This window comes from Gasterosteus aculeatus, unplaced genomic scaffold (assembly GCF_964276395.1).
Source record: "Gasterosteus aculeatus unplaced genomic scaffold, fGasAcu3.hap1.1 HAP1_SCAFFOLD_122, whole genome shotgun sequence".
NCBI lineage: Eukaryota > Metazoa > Chordata > Actinopteri > Perciformes > Gasterosteidae > Gasterosteus > Gasterosteus aculeatus.
This window is the reverse complement of record NW_027554976.1, coordinates 91-21,000: the sequence shown is the minus strand read 5'-3', so window position 1 is coordinate 21,000 and position 20,910 is coordinate 91. Positions and strand designations below refer to the sequence as shown.

The following is a 20,910-nucleotide window of genomic DNA, read 5'->3' as shown; positions in this document are numbered from 1 at the left end:
TACCTTTCTTTAAGTGTTCAGCTGCAGCCAGGGCTTCATGCAAAGTCACTCCAGCTGCCACAATGGTCACCTGGTCCTCTTTGCTCTGGTACACCACCTGGTAATGACAAAGGTGCAATCTTCAGCTTACAGGGTTGACGGTACTGCCTGTGTTCAGTTTACAGCAATATTTCCCTGTGTTCTTATTTTCTCTACACTCCCTTACTATTACATTACGGGCCACTTAGCTGACGCTTTTATCCAAAGCAACGTACATTACATTTTTAACCCATGGCTTTTTACATTTTTGCCCGGGGAGCAATTAGGGGTTAGGTGTCTTGCTCACGGACACTTCGACATGGGACATGGAGCAGCCGGCACTTGAACCACCAACCTTGTGGTTCCCAGCGCACCCGCTCTACCCCTGCGCCAGACGACCACCTTATAACAGCCAAAGACTGTCTCACCTTAGCCTGTCCGACGTGGAAGTCCTCATTGCTGTTATAGATGATGGAGCAGTCTTGGCGGCTGGTTCGGATGTAGCAAACTCCCTTTTTTGAGGGGAAAAATAGACAATCACCAGTGGGATATTTTGACAGCAAATAGGCTGTTTTGCTACTGAAATAATGTGCCACAGATAAAGCAGAGAAACAAAAACACTGTGTTTAGGTTTCACAAACCTTTGTGGAAGCAGCCAGTTCCACGGCCTTCTCTGTAGACACGCCGTCACAGGGGTAGAAAATGGTGGCAGTGGGAAGTGCCCTGAACATAGCCACGTCCTCTAGACCCATCAGAGAGGGACCTTCTTCTCCTGTAAAACACACATTTAGTCGATTTCGTACATCCGACCTTTTCATAAAGTCCCAAAAGCGATTGGCAGGTCAGGTGAGCTGATGCATGCCGAACCACAGACATAAAGCCAGACTTTGCATGCAGAGTACCTGCACTAAAAGAGGGACACCTCTGATGACAGCTTCCAGGGCAGACAGGAAGGGAGAAAAGGGAAGGATTGAAAACTAGCTGTAAGGGCAAAGGGGGGTGAATACAGCAAGGAAAAGTGAGAAAGGATTGAACAAAAAGCACTTTATACACGTATCCCCTTTAGGGAGACTTTGAAAGGGATCACATAAAAGGGGTGTTTTAAAGTGTCTGGCTTCAGTGTGAGGGAAATAAAGGTGTGTGAGAGGGGACGTGGTGGGCCTCGGCTCGTCGGCAGCTGGTTACTAACCAGTGGACAGGCCGCAGTGGGAGCCACACAGATTGATGTTGCTGTCCGAGATGGCCGCCATGCGGAGCTGGTCGTAGGCGCGGGTGAAAAAGGAAGCAAGAGTGCTTGCAAACACAACGTTCCTCTCACGGGCAGCGCAACCCACCGCCACGCTGACCTGGGAAAGGAACACATTTTTTTTTTCATTCGTAGTACCTACATTTTAACATCATAAGGGCTGTGACCCTCCAGCAGTCACACTGGCCTGATCACCAAGAGAGAGAGAGGTCCAAATATCTGCGGCACAAACAGTATTTGAAAGCGCCTTTGAACAAAAAATCCCGATAAGTCGAAAGTCAACGAGTTTTTTTTTTTAAAGCTCCAAAGCTTATCGTCCCATCTGTGAGGAATTTGTGTGCATACCTCCTCCTCCGAATAATTTCCTTTGTCCGGCTTCTAAAACTCTCACCAAACCCCAACATCTTTCCATGCTTTTGCAGAAGCAACAACTAAGCATCCATTAAATTGTTATGTTAGATCAATTCTCATAGACACATAAATAACTTCCTTAAAGCCTAATTTAAACTAGCAGATGTTTCATCCAAACAAAGAAACGGATACATTCATAATTATCTGTTTTAGGTTTTATAGAGCCAAAAGTATAATATGTACTACTAGGTAATTGGTATCCACTATATTTCCATTAGCCACGGACCTTTTGCCATTCAACGTTTGACTTTTCTCATGCATTCTGCCAGATGGTCCCCCCCCTCTGCACTGATTAATATTTTATTTGTGACTACACTTGTCATGCCTGCTTATCATCATACACACGCATGACCTACATTGGAGTTGGCTGCTGCTGGAGCCATAACAGCAACGGGAATTAATGTCAGAGCGCCTCTCTCCAAATTATTAATCTAAACTCTGATAAAATATTGACAGAGGCCAAAGATGGGGGGGCAGTGAGCAGCAGCGACAATGGCCGTAACAAGATAAATTACTGTCATAATGGACAGACAAGTCATCTTCCCAGCTGTCAATCTTCAGACGGACAGCTGTGAGGTGTAAGTTTGTTTATCCAAACAGCTGAGAACGAGCAATTTAACCAACAAAATCTCCACATGAAAGTCTTTTATTTTTTAATCAGCTTTAAAAAAAACGAGAGTGCCCCCCAAACATTCACAGATAATATATATATATATATATATATATATATATATATATATATATATATATATATATATATATATATATATATATATCTTTGTTGGTAAATATAAATGTCTCAAAAAACATTTGTGAAACGAGGGAACATACCATGTTCTGCTGAGCGATGTAGCACTCCACGAAGCGGTTGGGATGCTCGTTCTTAAAGATCTCTGAGTAGGTGAGGTTGTTAGTGTCTCCATCAAGGGCGATAACACGTTCATTGTAGCGCCCCAATTTAGCCAACGCCATCCCATATGCCTTCCGTGTGGCAATCTGTAAAGACAGAGAGGCCATGCAGTAAACACAGATCAATAATTAACAAAGTTGGACTGCTCATCTGTACAAGTCCTTTCACTATTTGCCCCTGTGCTTTCTGTGGACATCGTGCGAGCATAGAGCGGGCAGACAGACCTTTTCACCAGTCTTGTAGCTGGGGGCGCTCGGCATCCTGATGTTCCTCAGGCTGACTGGGGGGGAGTCCTCCACGGGAGCGGGAGGGTACAGGTGCTTGCTGCTGTTCATGATGCGGCTCTGCAGATCCTTCATGACCATCTCTGCCATGTCTTTGGGCAGCGTTTTGGCGTGCCACCCAAGCTTATCCTCTGCAGCTGGAATCAAAAAGGGTGACGTATTTGAGCTTGTTAGCCGATACACACTGTAGTGAGAGCAGTTCATTTGCAGATGAGGAGAGGACCGTGACAGGCGGCTACCTGGAATGCCTTTGCCCTTGATGGTTTTAGCGATAATGGCGGTGGGCTGATGACGTGGTTGACTCAGAGCCTTGCAAAGCTCCTCCACACTGTGTCCATCCACAATGATGGCTTGCCAGCTGCACACACACACACACACACACACACACACACACACACACACACACACACACACACACACACACACACACACACACACACAAAATCAAAGCTATGCATTAAGACACATTTGCTTGTGTAAAATCATAGGACACACAATACACACAACTAACTGGCTAGAAATTTTACTTTACGTTGTGTCAAGATAATCTTCCTAAACAGCACTTTGAGTACATTGACACAAGCAGCCTCTAATGCATTGTTACCCGAAAGCTTCACAGCGTTTCTGATATTTCTCCACATGATGCTGCAGGGGCGCAGGGTCACTTTGGCCCAGGCGGTTGATGTCCATGATGGCCACCAGGTTGTCAAGCTGGTAGTAAGAGGCGAACGACATGGCCTCCCAGACCGCACCCTCTGACATCTCGCCATCCCCCAGCAGGCAGTAAACACGATAACTGGTTTGGAAAACAGGGTGAAACTATGTGATTAGTGTGTGTCTTTGTGTTTGTGTAAATGTGTGTGTGAGTGCATCAGATAAGGGTAGGGTGCAAAGCTCACAAAAACATGTTCTGTCATTTTTCCTGTCTGACTACATATCCTCCAATTATTTTTGGGGATGGTAATCAGCTGTGACATGAAAAAAGGCTTCCGGAGAAGCCTGAAGGTGTGACTGCCAAGTTTCACACCTGCCTCTGAAACACGTCTTCCACACCAATGTCGTAGTCTTTAAATGGGACAAATCATCATCTTATTTTATGTACGTGTTTTTTCCGGCTAATTATTAACATAGACATAGCATTTGATGTGTCAAATATGATTATATACTTTTTACTACCAGTAAAAGGAAGAATCATTTAGGAACATTGTACCATTATTGATAATAAATAATAAAAATACAAAAAAATGTATGGTTGAAAGCACTATGGCTGAATTTGAATCTGAGATAAAATCAGCATGGGTAGTAAAAGTAAGCGAGATGTGACCGCTGGGCCTGTGATTATTAGAGCAGAAGAATTGTGAGAGCAGAGCATGTAGCTGCAGCACACCCACACAGAATCTGGAAAATCCCAATCACTTAACACTTGAGAGAAGCACAATAGGGCCCTACGATGTATATGAACAATTTGTAAATTCATACTGCACATTGTTGAGTCAGAGTGTGTCCATAGATGGCAAAGGATTTTTAAATGCACGCAGAAAATCTAAACTGCAAATAAACATTTGTATGTGTCCAATGTATGGAGGATTACCTGGACTTGTCAAAGTATTTCCCAGTGTAAGCCATTCCACAGGCCACACCGAGGCCCTGCCCCAAGGAGCCAGTGGCTACGTCCACAATTTGCTGCTTCTGAAATACACAAATACACACAGACACTCACACACACAATACAAGTGAGCTGGAACGCTGTGTGTTTCTGCCTGACATGATTCACAAGGTGTGCTACAGGATGTCACAGCTTACGGGGTTCGGGTGGCCCTCCAGCGCAGAGTCAACCTGGCACAAGCTGAGCAGCTCGTTCTCCTTCAGGAAACCTGTTTCAACCCACATGGAGTACAGGGCCGGAGCAGCGTGGCCCTGTGGAAGAAAAAACAATCACTAGTCACTGATGTTACTCAGGAAAAGTTGGATTTCTGAATTTTAACCCCACCCTGCCCTCACCTTGGACAGGATGAAGCGGTCACTGTTGAAGTTCCTCGGGTCTTCAGGGCGGTACTTCATGGTGTGGAAGTACAGCACAGACATGATTTCTGCCACACTGCAGCATGATGTGGGGTGTCTGTGCCACAGAGAAAGACATAAGTACATAAACTTGCACTCAGGGGGGTAGATGGCAGCTTATTGAGTGCCTTCACTTAAATGCACTCAACAGATTAGATGGGGAACTGGATGCAATAGAAATACAACTTGAATATCGCTGGGTTTTATGGACAATAACTACTTTGAGCAATTTGATTTAGCCCTCCAACAGTGCTGCATCCAGTGCTTGTACTCAAAAGTATTTTTGGTGCAATTATAGCAATGGCTGGTTATTGGGCTTTCCCACAATTAAAGGTATTTGAGTATTTCACTCAATAATGTGCAAAAAAAACACAGGCAGGCGTTATTTGGCATTTCAAAGCTGCCATTAATCATTTGCAGAATATTTTAGCTTAATTTCTCTTAGGTTTCTCTTTGTTCCCATTCAACACAGGATGGGAACAAAGCAAATGCAGAACTGTTGAATGGGGATTTGGGCCCTAGAATCATAACCGTATTCTCCTGATCTCTAGCATTTCTTCTGTAATTGTAATGTGACTTACATTGGCAACATTATTTAAAATAGCTATAAGTGGACATTATATACAACATTTCAATTACACTTCCAAAACCCTTTTCAACATACAATACATCCACCATTGCATTTGTTCTTCCATTGTGCTCTTCTGCAAGTGGGCGTTTTACCACTCTGAGGTCAGATATCAGAGACAATATTTTTTTTCACAATCAAAGTGAGTAAACCAAATATGATCAAATCCCTTCTCCAGAATATGAAAATGTGATCATCAGAAGAAAACCCGGTTATTTACTTTAAATGTGAGGAAAATGTCTAAATACCTACTTTTTGCTAGAAAGAATAAACTGATGTATTTTTATGCAATGTATTATATATGTCATAAACTATATATTTCCCTAAATTTAAAAATGGTATTTATTGTAGATATTTATTATTTCATTTATTTAATTAGGGATTAAGAGCTTAACTTATCAAACAACGTGTATGCATGTCGAAATGATTCTGCCAGTAGACTAAACGGGAGAACAAAGGCAGGACATGCTGTTCCTTTGGCCCTTGAAGTCTGTGTGTGCATCTGTACATGCATGCACGTAGTTTACCAGATGTAAATGTTAAATATGTGCATGGTACAAATAAATATTCCCCTTGCATCGTGTTTATCAATGCATTCACAGTATTAAAGTTCATGTCTGAGAGTCGGTAGAGACACCTCACCCGCTGCCTGCTGCAGTCGTCGCCTTGATGGAGTTGATTCGGAGGCGGTTGGCGATGTTCCTCAGCGCCTGCACTGTCTGCTGGTCAGGTTTGTGGTAATCCTCCATGAAGGCAAAATGTCAAGTTCCTTAGCACCAGAAAAGTGGATCAACTATGATTCTGCGATGTGATTGTGCTATACGAATGTGAGAGAGAGGGTTGCCGGACAGCAGCACCTGTGTGTGTGTGTGTGTGTGTGTGTGTGTGTGTGTGTGTGAGAGGGCTGGAGAGAAAGAGAGAGGGAATGAGAGAGAAGCTGGATTTATCCTGTCAGGCAGACACGTAGATGCACCAGGACACATCTCACACACACACACACACTCGTACAAAGCACACACAGAGGAGGAGAGGAGGGGCAAGCCAGTGACGTGGGATGGGTGTTGCTGCTAAAATCTAATGCCTATCATTTCATTGGCTCCTGTTTGACTGCGATGGTTGAGGTGTTTCTCGGGTGGGTGTACATTAGTACGTCCGTAAGGAGAGGCTGGATAATTTTGAGCAGGGGTGGGGGAGGGCGGGGGGTGGTTGAAGCGTCTTACCCTGATTTACTTTGGCATTGGCTCCTGTCGGAACTAATAATTCAGACCGGGGTGGGAGGTGCGAATGTGAGCGTGAATGGTTGCCTGTCACTTTGTTTCAGCCCGGTGATCAGAAGGTGACCTGTCCAAGGTGCCCCGCCTCTCGCCCAACGTCAGCTGGCCTTGGCTCCCTCCCCTGTGACACTCGGGATAAAATGGGGTGTAGCCAAAGGACGGCTTTGTTATTTACTGACATTAAAAACACCCCAGTCTCATTGCTGAAGCCCACGTTTACGCTCATTTGCTTTTGTTGGAAATTTACCGGAAAATAAAAATCATGGCTGGGAGTCAAGAGAAGCCAAATATGGAAAGAGAATAAAAGACAGAATGTGAGAGACAGGCAGCAATATCTTCTTAATCTTTCAATACTCTTTTTCCTGTGTCAAATCATCATCCACCAAAAAGAGCATATTCATATTCAACAAAAATTGATGAAACAACAGAAACCAGAGGACAAAAAACACCTCATCAACTTAACACAAATTCCAAGACCGGCTCACGCTGTCCAGATGAGCAAAGCAGAGTTTGAATGCACATAAAGGCATGAATTTCTCCACACCTTTTAAAGCAGCTTTCGGTCGTGGCTTTTTCCACGCTGATGATCGGTTAGGGGAAAGACGGCTAGACCCGTCTTCATAAATGATTAATCACCAACCACAAACAAATACATTTACAGGAAGGTATCAGTTATTGCCATAGTACATGTCCTTACCTGTCCTCATAGTATATTGTGTATAGTGAAGCATGGTTACATAATATAGCATGGAAAAGCATTGTATATCTTGTATAGTTTGACACTCACATATAGTTGAAAATGTCAAAAGTATTTTTCAAAACATTAAAAATGTTCTTGTTTTAATAAAAAAAATAGTGGCTGACTGTGGCAACGACGACACAGCCAATACGAGACGGGACTGTGAGGTGGCACATATGGGCAGCACATGCAGACAGACTGTGCGGTCAGTGAAGGGAAGTAGATACTGAAAAAGTTCCACTTGTTGCAAAAAGGAAGTGTCCTAGTTATTCCACTTTAAGATCAATTTCAAAGAAGGACATTAGTCAAATCTGAACTGTGACTACTTTTCTATTGACATGTACTACATAGTATTTGTTAGGGATTCAAGCCAGAAGTGCATCCCTAGTCATGGAAGTTATAGTATGTGTAATAATGTTTAGTGTTAGAATTATAGTTTGTGTGTTATTAGATATTAGTTATTACATTAACATATTAGATGAAGTGAATGCAATTTGAATCAAACACAATTCATAGTCATTAAAATCATGTAAACACTGTACACATTAACATTCTGTCACAATGTGATGTTAAAATCTGGGGACGGATGATAATTTCCGTCCTTTATGGATTTCTCCCAATTTTATCCCCAAAGAGGGTTTTTTGGGAGTTTTTTTCTCCTGTCAGGTAGTAGATGAACAACTTAATGTAAGGCAGCCAACTGAGGCAAATGTCTTGAGTATTGGACCACATGAACTGTCTTAGATCTTATGATGTAGTGTGATGAACGGTGATCATTAATGACTTGTTGTAATTAAGGTGTACTAGTTATAAGATGAAGACAAACTATGCATGCTTTGTTATATTCACTCTTTGAGGCATGAAGCCAAATGTATCTACATTGTGTGCATTGGAATGTGAGGGACAGATGGTACAGTGAGGTTTCAGGTTACAGCTGCAGCTTCACACCTCGATGTGAAGGGGACAGTCCAGGAGGGGACACTCTGAAGAAGAAGCCAATGACATTCAAATGCACCCAAGAAGACACACCTCAAGACTTTTCAAAGGACCAAAGCGGGGAAAAGATTGTTAGAATTTTCCTGAAGCCGCTTTGATAAGTCACTTTAGACTTGCACAGAGGATTCTCTATTTCGCGAAATATTTACTGTTCGTTTTGTATTTCACTTTGTAATTGTATTCCTTATAACGTTGTTTAGTTATTAAATACTTTTTGATTTTTGAATTTACGCAAGCTGACTCTTTTGTATCTTCGTTTCCGGCCGGGACGAGAAAAAAGGAGTGACGCCTCCCTCGAGAGCTTTCCGAACCCTAACAATGTAACATCTTTACTTGTGTATTATTTGTATCTGTATGTTTCAGCGTGCAGTGTTTGTGTTAGATGCTTTGTGACCACGAGTGTAAATTACCATTCTTGCTTACATGTTATCTTTTACATCAATGTTCATCAAGGAGCTCTTTCCTTATCAAATACAATAAAAATACAATATACTGTAGTGTAGTAATGTGCATGAAATCTTTTTTTTAAATTTCATATTGCAGTGCTTTGGAATCACTAGAATTTGGCCTGTTTCACGACTCCATTTTGAACAGCCCCTCTTTGCAGGTCATTTGTGTCCCTAACATTAAACAGCAGGGGGCACTATCTCCTCGAAAATGTAGGACGATAACGTCTATGATGGTTTGCAGAATATTACACCCACTTCATTAGCCAATAACTGAAAAATAGAGAATCTAACAATAACCATTCAAGCAGAGATGAGTTTTGAATAATTGATTATTTTGTACATCATTGAATACAGAATGAATACTGAGGTCAAACATCAATGTGAAATGTGTTTCAAACCACTACAACATGAAAAGACACCAGACATGTTTACATGTAAATATATGGAGATCAGCCAGATTGAGTGACAACAGACAGTGTCGGCTGAGATTGTGTGATGGTTGCGCGAGTGTCATTGCTACAAACGTCGTCCTCTCCTTCTTCTCTTTCATTTTCCCCTTCACCTATTCAGACATGTGATTATCTCTGTGGATTCCTGCCTGTCGCTGTGGCTGTGAGGTCACATCCCAGAACATGCCCCCATCTCCAAGAGCCCCTTTACCCCCCCGACCCCCACCACTGCTCTCCTGGATCCACCGACATTGTCCTTCTCCCAGTCTCCAGCAACTCCTTTGGGCACCTGGGTGCTGTCAGAAACGCTTTTCTTCACAGAGCCCCACAGGTGCCAGCCAATGGCAGCGTGGGATGAGATGGTCACGTGACGGTGCGCGGCCAATGTCAGACACCAACAAGTACACACTTCCTGGAGGGAAAGTACATTCAGAGAGCAGGAATGTTTCTATTTTTAATCTCTCTGGCAGGAAAAAAAAGGAGCAAAGCAGCCACTTTTAAAAACAATGCGTTAATATAATGCATGTGCATGTGCATGTGTCTGTGGCTATTCAAACCCAAATGCAGAGCTAAGATAAACGATAATGTACTCAGGGTTGTTGGGCTGGAGTGATTAACGAGATTTCAGAGGCCGCACAAATGCAGACACGCATACAGGCCAACGTACATGCACCCAGGCTGGTTGACATGTGCACATATTGACACACAAATTAACTGGACACACTCAAATGCACAGAACCTTGCAGACATCCGTGAGTCTTGGTGCATTGCTTTAATGCCAGTCGCTCCTTCAGGCTTGAGCCTCTTCCTCTCTGCTCTTATCACTCCATTTCCCTAAATCGCTCTGCAGTCACTATGATGACATACTGCTTGCCCTTCTATCTGAGAGCTGTCTGTCACCCAAAAGCCCCACCCCCTGACAGTGCATGAGACAAGAGCATTGGATTAATGATTGAATTATCAACAGAGCATTCAGTTGCAGCGTCTATTGGTGATCATCTTGGAAGTCAGCCCTGTCTGTGCCTAAAGACGATCACAGGAAGACAAAAAAAGAGGGGAAAAGGACTGAGTCGTGCCATTTGGGTGCAATCAGTGAATACGTTAGGTTGTCAAACCAAAGTGGACTGGTTGAAAATGAGCATTGGGCTGTAAATAAGCAGAGGCCGTGGATGAATAGCACACAAAGAGAGGGAGGAAGATTCAGTGAGAAGAGAGGAGTGTGCGAGCAGGGGTTAAGGCTGAGCGTGCGTTGTGGGCTCAGCAGTGAAGTTGACGATGCACCGGGAGAACAGTTGCGCTGCAGGGCTTTCAGGCTCCATCACTACTGCTCTCCTTCAAGCAGCACCACCAACACACTGCCTACTCCCCCCCCCTCCACACACACAGCTCTCTCATAAACATGCAAAAACTGATTGGTGCATCAGTGCTTTTGCATGAGTGCCTGCCAACCAGGTTTTACATGCATTTGATGCCATCAAGCCGGACATCAAGAGGCACATGTTAATATTCAAACTTGCCGTGCAATGGCGCATCTTCATTGCCATAAGATTTCAGATATGCAGCAGGTGAAATTACAGAAATGTTGAAAAAGATAAAACAGCAGTTTTGCAGCTTATAAATGAAATGGTCTTATTGCTTTATTGCAATCTGATTTTAAAATGGAGGGCGGAAGAGGCTGAAAAATAAAGAGCAGAGAGTAAAAGCTAAGGGCATTTAGAAAGAGATCTAAAAAAAACATCTGTTTCAGTGATATGTGTAAACTATAATCCTGCATTTAATCTAGTCAAAACATCATAATCTCTTTAAAGGTTGGCCAAACAAAACATTTACATAGGACATTAGCAGGGCTATAAGAGCAAAATACCTGCTTTGTGCAGATTTATTGCCTTTTGTCTGATGTACTCATGCACAGATTACAAGATATTCTCACAGGGATCTTCAGAAGAAAAATGAATATGCGGAAAATACTGAAAATGATTCACTGGGAAACTAAGATTATAATCTTCCTTTATCTGTTACTATGAAAGCAGAAAAGCCTAAAACCTCCTGTTTTATAAAGATTCCGGTCTCCATAATTGATTAAAGTAAAAAACAGAAAGGAGTGTTTGATGAGCAGATCAAACTGTAGGTGGGGGCAGACGACTGCGTGAGGCCAAATGGCATCCGTGGTCCTTCTGGGCCACTGCGCCCTCTGTTTATATTTGTATTCCGTATTCAGTGGAAATAAGATGCAATGCGCTTTCCCACAAGGGGTTACAGACCGTGTTTGTGTGTGTTTGATGAGATATTTGTTTTTTTTTAGATATTTTTTACACAATCTCAAAATTAAACAAAAAAAACACACATAAATACAACAGGTGAATTAACCAAATATACTGTTATTTTTCACCATCCTCATTCACATTACATTACAGCCATCAAAGGGAAATCAACTGATTGATAGAGAGGAAATGAGGTCAAGAACAGCAGGAGAACAGAGGCATTTATCAAGAGTGTTGGGAAAAGAAACAGAAATGAGACATTTCCTTTAGAACAAATTACCCCTATGTTCTATATGTCTGAAATCAGATGGATGTGTGGTGGCACAGTGACTTTCTGGAGTGTGTCTGGATTAAACAACGGGATATCACATTTATTGTTATTTTTTAAGCTTTAGAGGTGCAAAACTAGTTCAAATGTTCTCGCTAAGCTAATTGCCGAATGGCTCCAACGTCACGCTTACTGTAAAGAAATGAGAGTGGTATAAATCTTTTCATTTACATTTTGCCCTAAAATGTTAATATTTCCGAGTGAATATCTAAGCATATAGCAACATATTCATTTGGGACACCCGCATATGGAGGAGACTTGATTCAAAGATCATTCTAACCATTTTCACCATTTTTTCCAGCACAAAGCAACTACATGTGCACACAGTAAAGAATCTCTAATGGTGAATACGATTCTACCCACGCAAACAAAATTTCAATGTGAAGCCTGAGACTCAAAACCCACTGAACCAGCAGCTGAAGAGGGGAATAAATAAACTCACTTTTTAGAGCCATTTCCATAAATTATGTCATACTTTTGCTGTTTTGTGATCAAAAGCTGTGTTTGATGCATACCAACACTGCTAATGGCTACTTCAATGTTGCCACTGTTTTTTATTTGCATGCCATGGAGGAACATTTGCCTTCAGCCTTGAACAGCCCTCAGCCGTACATGTAAACACAATTGATGGCTCCATTTGTTGCATGAATGATGGTATTAATTCTACAGGCTGCACAAGTCTGCATATGGCAAAGCCAATAACAGAAATACATATAAAGTGTGGTGAGGTTTTGAATTTGAGCAAACTGAATATATACGTTTTTGTATTAAGATGTTAATAAATATTCTGCATTTTGTCTTTCCGTCTGCGTTGTTGAGGGGTCTAATCATGATCAGTGCTCTATTTGTGTGTTTATTTCCTCAGGTGTGTCCCTTATTTTCCCTTAAGTTAAACAAGCGCCAATTCATATTTAATAAAGAATGCGATCAAACCATTTTCTGCCATTTGACACACGCAGCCGCATAATTACCGGCAACATAGAAACACACACACACCCACACACACCACCTCGTCTATAGGTGAATAATTCAAGACGATAGAAGAAACCATTATCCCGTCAGGTCCCGGTAAGATGACACGATGAGCCTCGTCCCGTCCTCCTCGCCCATGTCGTTGGTGGCCGCTCACCAAACACTGCTGCTGTTCTTAGCAGGTAAGAAGAGGCCTGTTTTCTGCTCTTTGTTGTCAGCTGGGACATCAGCTCGGTGAAGCAGAGGACGGGGGTCGGCTCTTCTGCTCTGGCAGGTATTTTCACAGCACAGTGTGCAGCATCATATAGCGTGCCCCACTGAACTCTGGTCACTGCTGTTTGAGCAGGCTGATCTGATCCCGCCTGACCTGTTAGCAATGCCGTAGTCGTGATGTGTGCTTTTACCGATATTAACGAAGGCGATATGTGGAGACGTCAATACCATTCACTTAAATGCTTGAATCACACGGCGAAGTCAGTCTTGTTGTCTTTTCATTGCAACTGTTAGGCAAGACTGAGCAACATAACAATGACTGCAAATGAATTGTGTGTTATGAAAAGGTCTACTGAGGGTCAGAGCTATCATTTAGTCATTAGTTTTTCATGAGGGCAGGATTATCGTGTAGCTGTATTCATGACAGATGTACAAGTGCCTTGTGATGCAGTTTGTATTTGTAATTCATAAATAAGCATATTTATGGTAATAATGTTAACAGTGTTGTTTATGCCACCATAATGAATGACATCATTTGATTTCAGAGGTTAATGAGTTATAAAGTGATGATTTTGTATAGTTATCGAGTGATGACAGTGTAGTTTTTTGCAATATCTCATGGAATGCATTCTCTACTTTTACATCCAAGCGGCTATACATTGAATATTTCTGAATGTGACAGACCTCCACACATACCCTGTATTTCTCCTTTAACAAAAAGACTGGTAAAGAAGCAGTTTTGTATTGAAACTTATTGTCAGATGGAAGGAAACATGTCTGGCAGGACAGAATTGATCGTTTTTAAGCTGCTATGTTTATTATAAAAAACAATGTGAACCATGTGATCATGTTGTAATGAACCTGCAGAGAATTATCCATTGAAACAGCAGCTCCTTTATAGTGAGTTTGAGATCATCACTTTTGTTTACTCACACTGGGCTCAGTTTTTTTTTTTGGTTGCAGCTGGCAACTGTTTTAAGCAAAAAGAGCAATAAAATAACTACATGCTCAACTCTGAACAGCAGGCCGAGTTAGTAACCATGGAGAACATAGTGAAGCATTAAGCAGCTACAGAAACAGACGTGTCCCTCAGGAGGTGGAGACCAAAAACAGAACTAAAAGACTTTACCGTATGATTAATAAATAATGTATTAATTCTTATAAGCGGTCAAAAATAACATTTATTAAGCAAAGAGAATTATTGAAATGTATTATTGCAACTGCAGATTTAAATGTATAATAATAACCAAGCAAAATATGTTTCACCACACATATGACTTGTCAGTCATAAGGGGGAAGTAACAGCATTGTATCCACACAGAAATGGGAAAGAAAACAGCTTTGGTTATTCCCACAACTCGGCAAAACACAATCAGTTTTTTGTAACTCATAATTGATTGTATTTGATGCATTTGCTGTAACAAAGCACGTAGGGTGCATTATTCAAAAGTGTACCCATTTCGTTTCGTATGGTGTCTTAATGACCTTCATGGATGCTAACACCCTGTATGAAAGTTGTCTCCTTTTGTTGCACAGCGCTGTATTGCGCATACCAATAGCATCGATTTGATGCGAGCAGTCTTGTGCAGCAGCAGCAGCAGCAGCAGCAGAAGAAGGAGGAGAACATCGTTTTCTGATACAGACTTGTGTCACTGTTCACCCGTGACGATAAGTCGGCAGCGGATGAGGATGCTCCGTCGTGCGGTGCGCACTCTCCTGTCTCCAGCTCTCCGCGATCGCCGTGGAAGAGCTTAATTAACGGCACAGGCTTCATGTGCTCCTCCTGCAGCCGGAGCTGATGCACGTTAAACCGCCGTTTGAGAAACCGGACCTGCGATTCTCGCCCCGCGGAGCCGTGGACCCGTGTTACCGAGCGGAGAGGACCGCGGCGGACTCATAAAGTCTTCGGGGAAAAGGTAACGGCGCGCTGCGGTTTCCTGCTCCGCAAACTCAAGTTAGCCGCTTAGCATATAGCCGCGTTCTCCCTGCATGCAGCCAACGATGATGCTTCCAGTCAGAGGACAGCGGTTATTATTAAATGGCCACATTCCCTCTCGACGCTGACATATTTAGGGGAGGGGGATGTATGTATATATATATGAAAGTACATGTTGATAATAGAGCCGCCGGGCTGGAAGCAGGCACCTGGGCTCTGGTCATGTGGACTGTCCACTACTTTGGCCCTGAGTGTAAAGAGCATCACTGATTGAGGTTTGTTGTAATAACGTAGCCAGCTGTTTCGAGGACCATCTGATGGATGCGCCTCCATGAGTCAAGTACGGCCGTCGTTTCGCATCATTTTTTTGGGGGGGGGGGGGGGTGCTTTTAACCAACCTATACCTTGGTGGCTTCCAAGGAGAAATACGAGCACCATTGATGGTGGTTAAATTGTCACGAGTCGCTCATGCAAAAAAAAAAGACAGTGTTCGTTTTCATCACGGTTGCACGGTTGATGTTTGTCGATGCAGCAGCGGAATTTATATCGTAAAATAAGCGCTTTTTGAACGCATTTTCCCCATATTGAGTTTGCACTGTGTCAAGGCTACACGAAGGCAGCACCGCAGCACAAAGGAGATTGGAAGCTGGCACCATGAATTCCCCACAAAATGTGCAGTCATACATAACAATAACACTGATAGCCCATTTTTCTATACAATGTGAAGATGCATTTGTCTTGGAGCATCACTGCAATGTGACCTTTTTTGTTCCTTCCTCTGCGGGCCTGCTCAGCAGTTCAAGGACTTACACAACTGATAGGACCAAGTGATGCCTGAGAGTGGCAGCTCTGAATTTACAGCTTAATGTGTGTGTGTGTGTGTGTGTGTGTGTGTGTGTGTGTGTGTGTGTCATCTGCATGTCATCTGTGTTCAGTCGTTTTCCTTTGAAAATATGTTCATTTTCAGGAAATGCTAAATAAATTTAGACTCTTATTAGCAACACGATAAGCAGGCCGGAGTGCCACATTTGTAGTTCTAATGATCCTCAGATTTGGTTGCAGATCTCAATATTTGCAGTGTTTGGGGCAGCATGCAGGTTAGCTCCTCACATTAGATCACACAAATAGCCTCTTTAAATGTATTGAGTAATTCATCTTTGACATTTGCTTGTTTGTCATCAGTTATATCTAAGCTGAATTAAAATGTCTCACAATGCATTACATGTTTCAAGGCTTCCGACCACTCAAAGCGCTTTCACACTACATGTTTTCGTTCACCGATTCGCACATGAATAGCATAGGCTGCCATGCAAGGTGCCACCTGCCCATCAGCGGCAGGCTAACATACATTTCCTTCACACCGTAGGCACAACTACGGGGAGCAACTTGGGGTAAATTGTTGCCCGAGTCTTGCCCGAGAACACAGGGACAAGGACAGATGCCGTCCATGGACGACCAAGGACGACCATGTTCTACCACTGTACCACTTACTGCAATAAAAAGTGTAAAATGTAGTGATGCCATGATCTCATCTTACCCTTTTCTCCTTCTCAGAGGCACATTATGCCAGCAGCACCAGAGTCGCTCCCCCTGGTGACGTGCCAGCTCATTGGTCAGACTCTTCTGCCCTTCTCTAGCCACACAGTCTACCCTGGCAGATCCATGCTGCTGGATGCTCCTCACAGAGCCACGCCGACACCATGAGCGCCAACGGGCCTGCCCCAGACCCCGCCCCCGCGGTCCCCGAGGCCCCTCCCGCCTCAACCCCTGCCCCTGCCCCAGCCCCTGCTGCGGCCCCAGCCCCTGCAGCAGCACCACCCGCACCTCCTGCCTTGCCTGCCCCAGTGTCCAGTACCATCCCGGTCGGTGCGTTGGCCCAGAAGAAGAGGCAGCAGTATGCCAAGAGCAAGAAACAGGGCAGTAATGCCAACAGCAGGCCGCCAAGGGCTCTGTTCTGCCTCAAACTAAACAACCCAATACGCAGGGCCTGCATCAGCCTGGTGGAGTGGAAGTATCCTTTACAGTGGTGTTATTCAGAGATGGGTGAACATCTCATTGTTGGGATTTGAACAAAGATCATGAACTGTTCACAGAGCGGAAGCGTTGAGAGTAGAATAGTATACTGGCACGTATTTGGATTATGACTTCATTGGAAAAATAATTGATAAAAGAAAGGTGCTATGCATTCATACGTAATAAATCCCTGCCTGGGTCTGGGTAAAAACAAAATAAAAAATTGAAAAATAATTCCAAAAATATTTGAATTAAAAAAATGTATTACTGACTATTAGGCTGAAAAACATTTTGACAAAAAAAGAGTAAAAAAGTATTGGGTCAAAAAATGTCTAACTGGAAAAAAAGTTTAAATATACTATTAGCTCAAAAAATATTTTGAGAAAAGAAATGTTAGGTTGAAAAATGTTTTGAAAATAAAGTAAAAGAAAATCATTTATATGTAAAATGAATATTGCACCAAAATGATCACACTCATTTTTTATATTGTGCGATAAGTCAATATTTTGCATATCACAACTAATTTTCATATTTTGTATTGCTTACATCGTTTTCGTTTGTGTTTTCCTTAACCTTTTTCCTCAGGCCATTTGATATCTTTATATTAATTGCTATTTTTGCCAACTGTATGGCCTTAGCTGTCTATGTACCCTTCCCTGCAGATGATTCCAACTCCACAAACCATGACCTGGTGAGTAGTCTGTACATGCCACTATGACACATTTATTTATGTTGTGCTTGTTGTATCAGTGCTGCTACTTAAAGCCAGAAACAGACTTGTATTGCTCTGCATAGTGTTGGATGTGGATTTTCACATCAAGTTCACATTGTATCTTCTGCGCGAGAGAAACACTTTGACAACAATCCTCATTGGTGCTTTATCATGTCATAGTTTCCCTCTACAAAGGTTTTATTCAGCTTTCTATTTTTAGAACGTATCGTCATTGCACCACTCTGTGCACCTTGTGCATTTATGTCCGTGTGATGAATTATGCGTGATGTAGTGTTGTAAGCATTGTTCCACAGTTGAGTACGAATGCTCTTTCCAAAAGCGAGACAAACGCACCAGAATGTGGTCCTACTTCCATGAGCAGAATTTAGCTGTAATTGCTCAATGATTCATGAAAAGCATGCAGTGTGTCTTCAGACACTTCAATCATGAAAGCTTCTTGATTTTACATCTTTCTGAGAAAAAGGAACATATTAGAGGAGGTTACCAGCTCGCTGTAAAAGACCGGCAGGAGTTCTTCTCAGCTCACACGCTGCTCAACCTGCTGTGCAGGATAAGCTACAGCTTGAGTTAAAACGGTGTCTGCTCTACTTTAGACGCGTAAGATGTGCTGCTTCTCGGTTTGACCTCCTGGAGGGTGACCTCAGGGTGTTTGTTTACACAGCGGTGGTGCACCAGGAGAAAGTGGGCCATCTGGGACAATACAGTACCTGATACAGTATTATGTACGGTGTGTTGTCAGGGTTAGTTTAGGAGTGAGGAGTGGGATGGTCCTAACGGTGGCAACCGAATAAAGAAAATGTTCACACTTGCATAAGAAGAAACGGACAAGAAAGTAGAAATATGCAGAGAGACTGGTTGGACTTAAAGCAATGCCAACACATTTTGCTAAAGTGATGACAAATATAGTGTTGACAGGCGCTGTTGGCTTTATGTATGACCTCTAAACCTCACGTCTTCTTATTCATTTGCAATGCAGCCATTATGGAACATAACTTGCCAGAATTTACATTCATATCTTCAGAACTTCCAGTTTGTATCACATTCAAGTGTGTCTGGCTAAACAAAAGGTCGAACATCAACTAAATAAATATCATCTCAGCCTTTTTAATGCAAACCAGATGGATGTGTGAGCATGAAATAGTTGATTCCTAATGATGGCCTCCTTAGGTCTTCTCTCTGCTGATGTTGCTGCATCGTGTCAGTCTCTTCTAATGGATGTTGTGCATGACTGCTCCGTCCACAATTTGAAGATTAAAGTTGTGGATGCACCATTTAATAATGAACCACTTTGGTAGATTTTGTGTACTTTTGTTCAAAGGGCCCAGCACTGAGCAGCATCATTGATAAGCCTTACATGCACCATTAAAATACCTTTAATAAGAGAGGAGATGATATGTTGATGGTTTGATCTCAAGTTCCTTATCATTTAAAGTCGTCACAAAGCTTACCTTTTTGAAATGTATAATGGCCTCGTAAGAGCTTATCTGGATGCTCCTATACAGCGTCTGTTTTTGCTGATCCTCACACTGATGATTGTCTACTCCTTGCACAGGACTGTGGTATCTCATTTCTCATGTGGACACTGCAGAATTAAACCGGAGGCTCGATACTGCGATCTTTCCCTTTTTCAGCAGAGGTTGAACAATAAAATACTTTGTAGGGCAGGTGTGCCAGCTTGGCCTTAGTTGTTCCACAGATCTCACGCTGTAGTCACAATAGGAGCACTGGAGACAAAAATGCTGAGCTATGTTTTCCGTAGCAGCCAGCAGGTACAGCTGTAAGTGGAGATTGTCATTTCACACCGCTGTGCTCTGCAGCCTTAGGGGCAGACGGAGAGCTCGTATGAAACCTGAGGTGGGACGCTTTAGTGGCCTGATGTGTAAAGCAAGGATCAAATTATTTCACCAGGCTGCCGAAGTAAGCCGTTTTTTTTAGCCACACACACACACACAAAACTGATACATTCAAAAGCGGTGTGACTTTCATCACAGAGGCGCTGAAATGTTGTAATACAGACCAGCTGATGTTTCGCCCGGTGAGTGTGTAGGATGTTCTCAGGTAACATTAACACATCAAAATAAAAACACTGAGTTTGATGGCTTGTGGTACAGACATGCTGCAGAGCTGCTCTGGGTTAGAACAGTCGGTGCGATGCTGCAAAGTCACAGAGGCCTTAATAACACGAGTCTGTCCATCTTATTAGTGAGGCTCAGTTAAATGCAGCAGCTCATTATGAATAGAAAGCAATTTTTCGTCCTCAGGCAGAACAATGGCCAAAGGATTGAGCTCCTGCCACCACCAGGAGGCACGAGTGAGTAACAGGACGTAGCTAGCACACAAAGACGGCAAAGCCTTACTTTGTTTGATCATTTCACTGCAAATATACGAGGCACAACCCACCCTGCACGTGACTGAGTCTCCTCCGCACCCACCTCGTCTCGGGGACAGATAAATAGTCTGCAACCTTCGTTCCTTTGCTTTAACGTCATTTCTGACTTATCTCTGTGAGACTCAACACCCCGGGCAGCTCTGGCTGAAGGTAGCTGAGCAAAACAATGACCTTTTCATGGTGAATATGATTCATGCGTCTGTTCTTTAGTGAGGCAACACACAGTGAATCGCGTATGGTATCATGTAGTGTTTGACCGTACCACAGTTATTGCATAACTCCGGAGCCGCAGGACGGGGGGACAAAAGGACAAACATGTAAAGACTGAAATGTGCTCAGAAAACCGATACAGAGGTCATATGGACACGAGCAGAGAATGCACAGCTCCACATGTTAGATGCTGTTACAATTAACGGTTTCGGCATTTTGAAGGACGAGAATGAGAGTTGGGCAGTATGGCCAAAATCTTTTGGTCTCTTCATATCTTGCTCATGATTCTATTTGAAAACAACTGCTTATCATCTGTTTTATGTTAATTGGTGGCTAGTTTTATGGCACACAACTGTATTTAAACGTATTCTATCCTCGTTCATCAACACC

The 20,910-nt window shown here is 42.8% G+C and overlaps 2 protein-coding genes across 3 annotated transcripts; one reads left to right on the top strand and one right to left on the bottom strand.

Annotated features, from left to right (window-relative positions):
• Positions 1-4: 4 nt before the first annotated feature.
• LOC144395245 (transketolase-like) lies at positions 5-6,580 on the bottom strand (the record flags this gene model as incomplete). The annotated part of the gene is made up of 12 exons (XM_078098104.1): positions 6,201-6,580; positions 4,871-4,988; positions 4,673-4,786; positions 4,461-4,558; positions 3,474-3,665; positions 3,109-3,227; positions 2,810-3,006; positions 2,507-2,671; positions 1,208-1,364; positions 660-790; positions 447-530; positions 5-97 (listed from the first exon to the last, which is right to left on the bottom strand). Coding segments are annotated over exons 1-12 (1,575 nt in total), but the record flags the coding sequence as incomplete, so codon positions are not given.
• Positions 6,581-14,799: 8,219 nt separating this feature from the next.
• On the top strand, positions 14,800-20,153 carry LOC144383043 (voltage-dependent L-type calcium channel subunit alpha-1D-like). 2 transcript variants are annotated; one of them, XM_078098106.1, is made up of 3 exons: positions 14,800-15,155; positions 16,730-17,186; positions 17,774-20,153. In XM_078098106.1, exons 2-3 carry the CDS (start codon positions 16,876-16,878, stop codon positions 17,904-17,906), a joined length of 444 nt encoding a protein of 147 aa, XP_077954232.1. In that variant the 5' UTR covers positions 14,800-15,155; positions 16,730-16,875; the 3' UTR covers positions 17,907-20,153. The 2 variants fall into 2 exon arrangements, with proteins under 2 accessions (XP_077954232.1, XP_077954233.1); XM_078098107.1 differs by lacking the exon at positions 14,800-15,155 and having other exon boundaries at positions 16,662-17,186; positions 17,774-17,976.
• Positions 20,154-20,910: the final 757 nt, after the last annotated feature.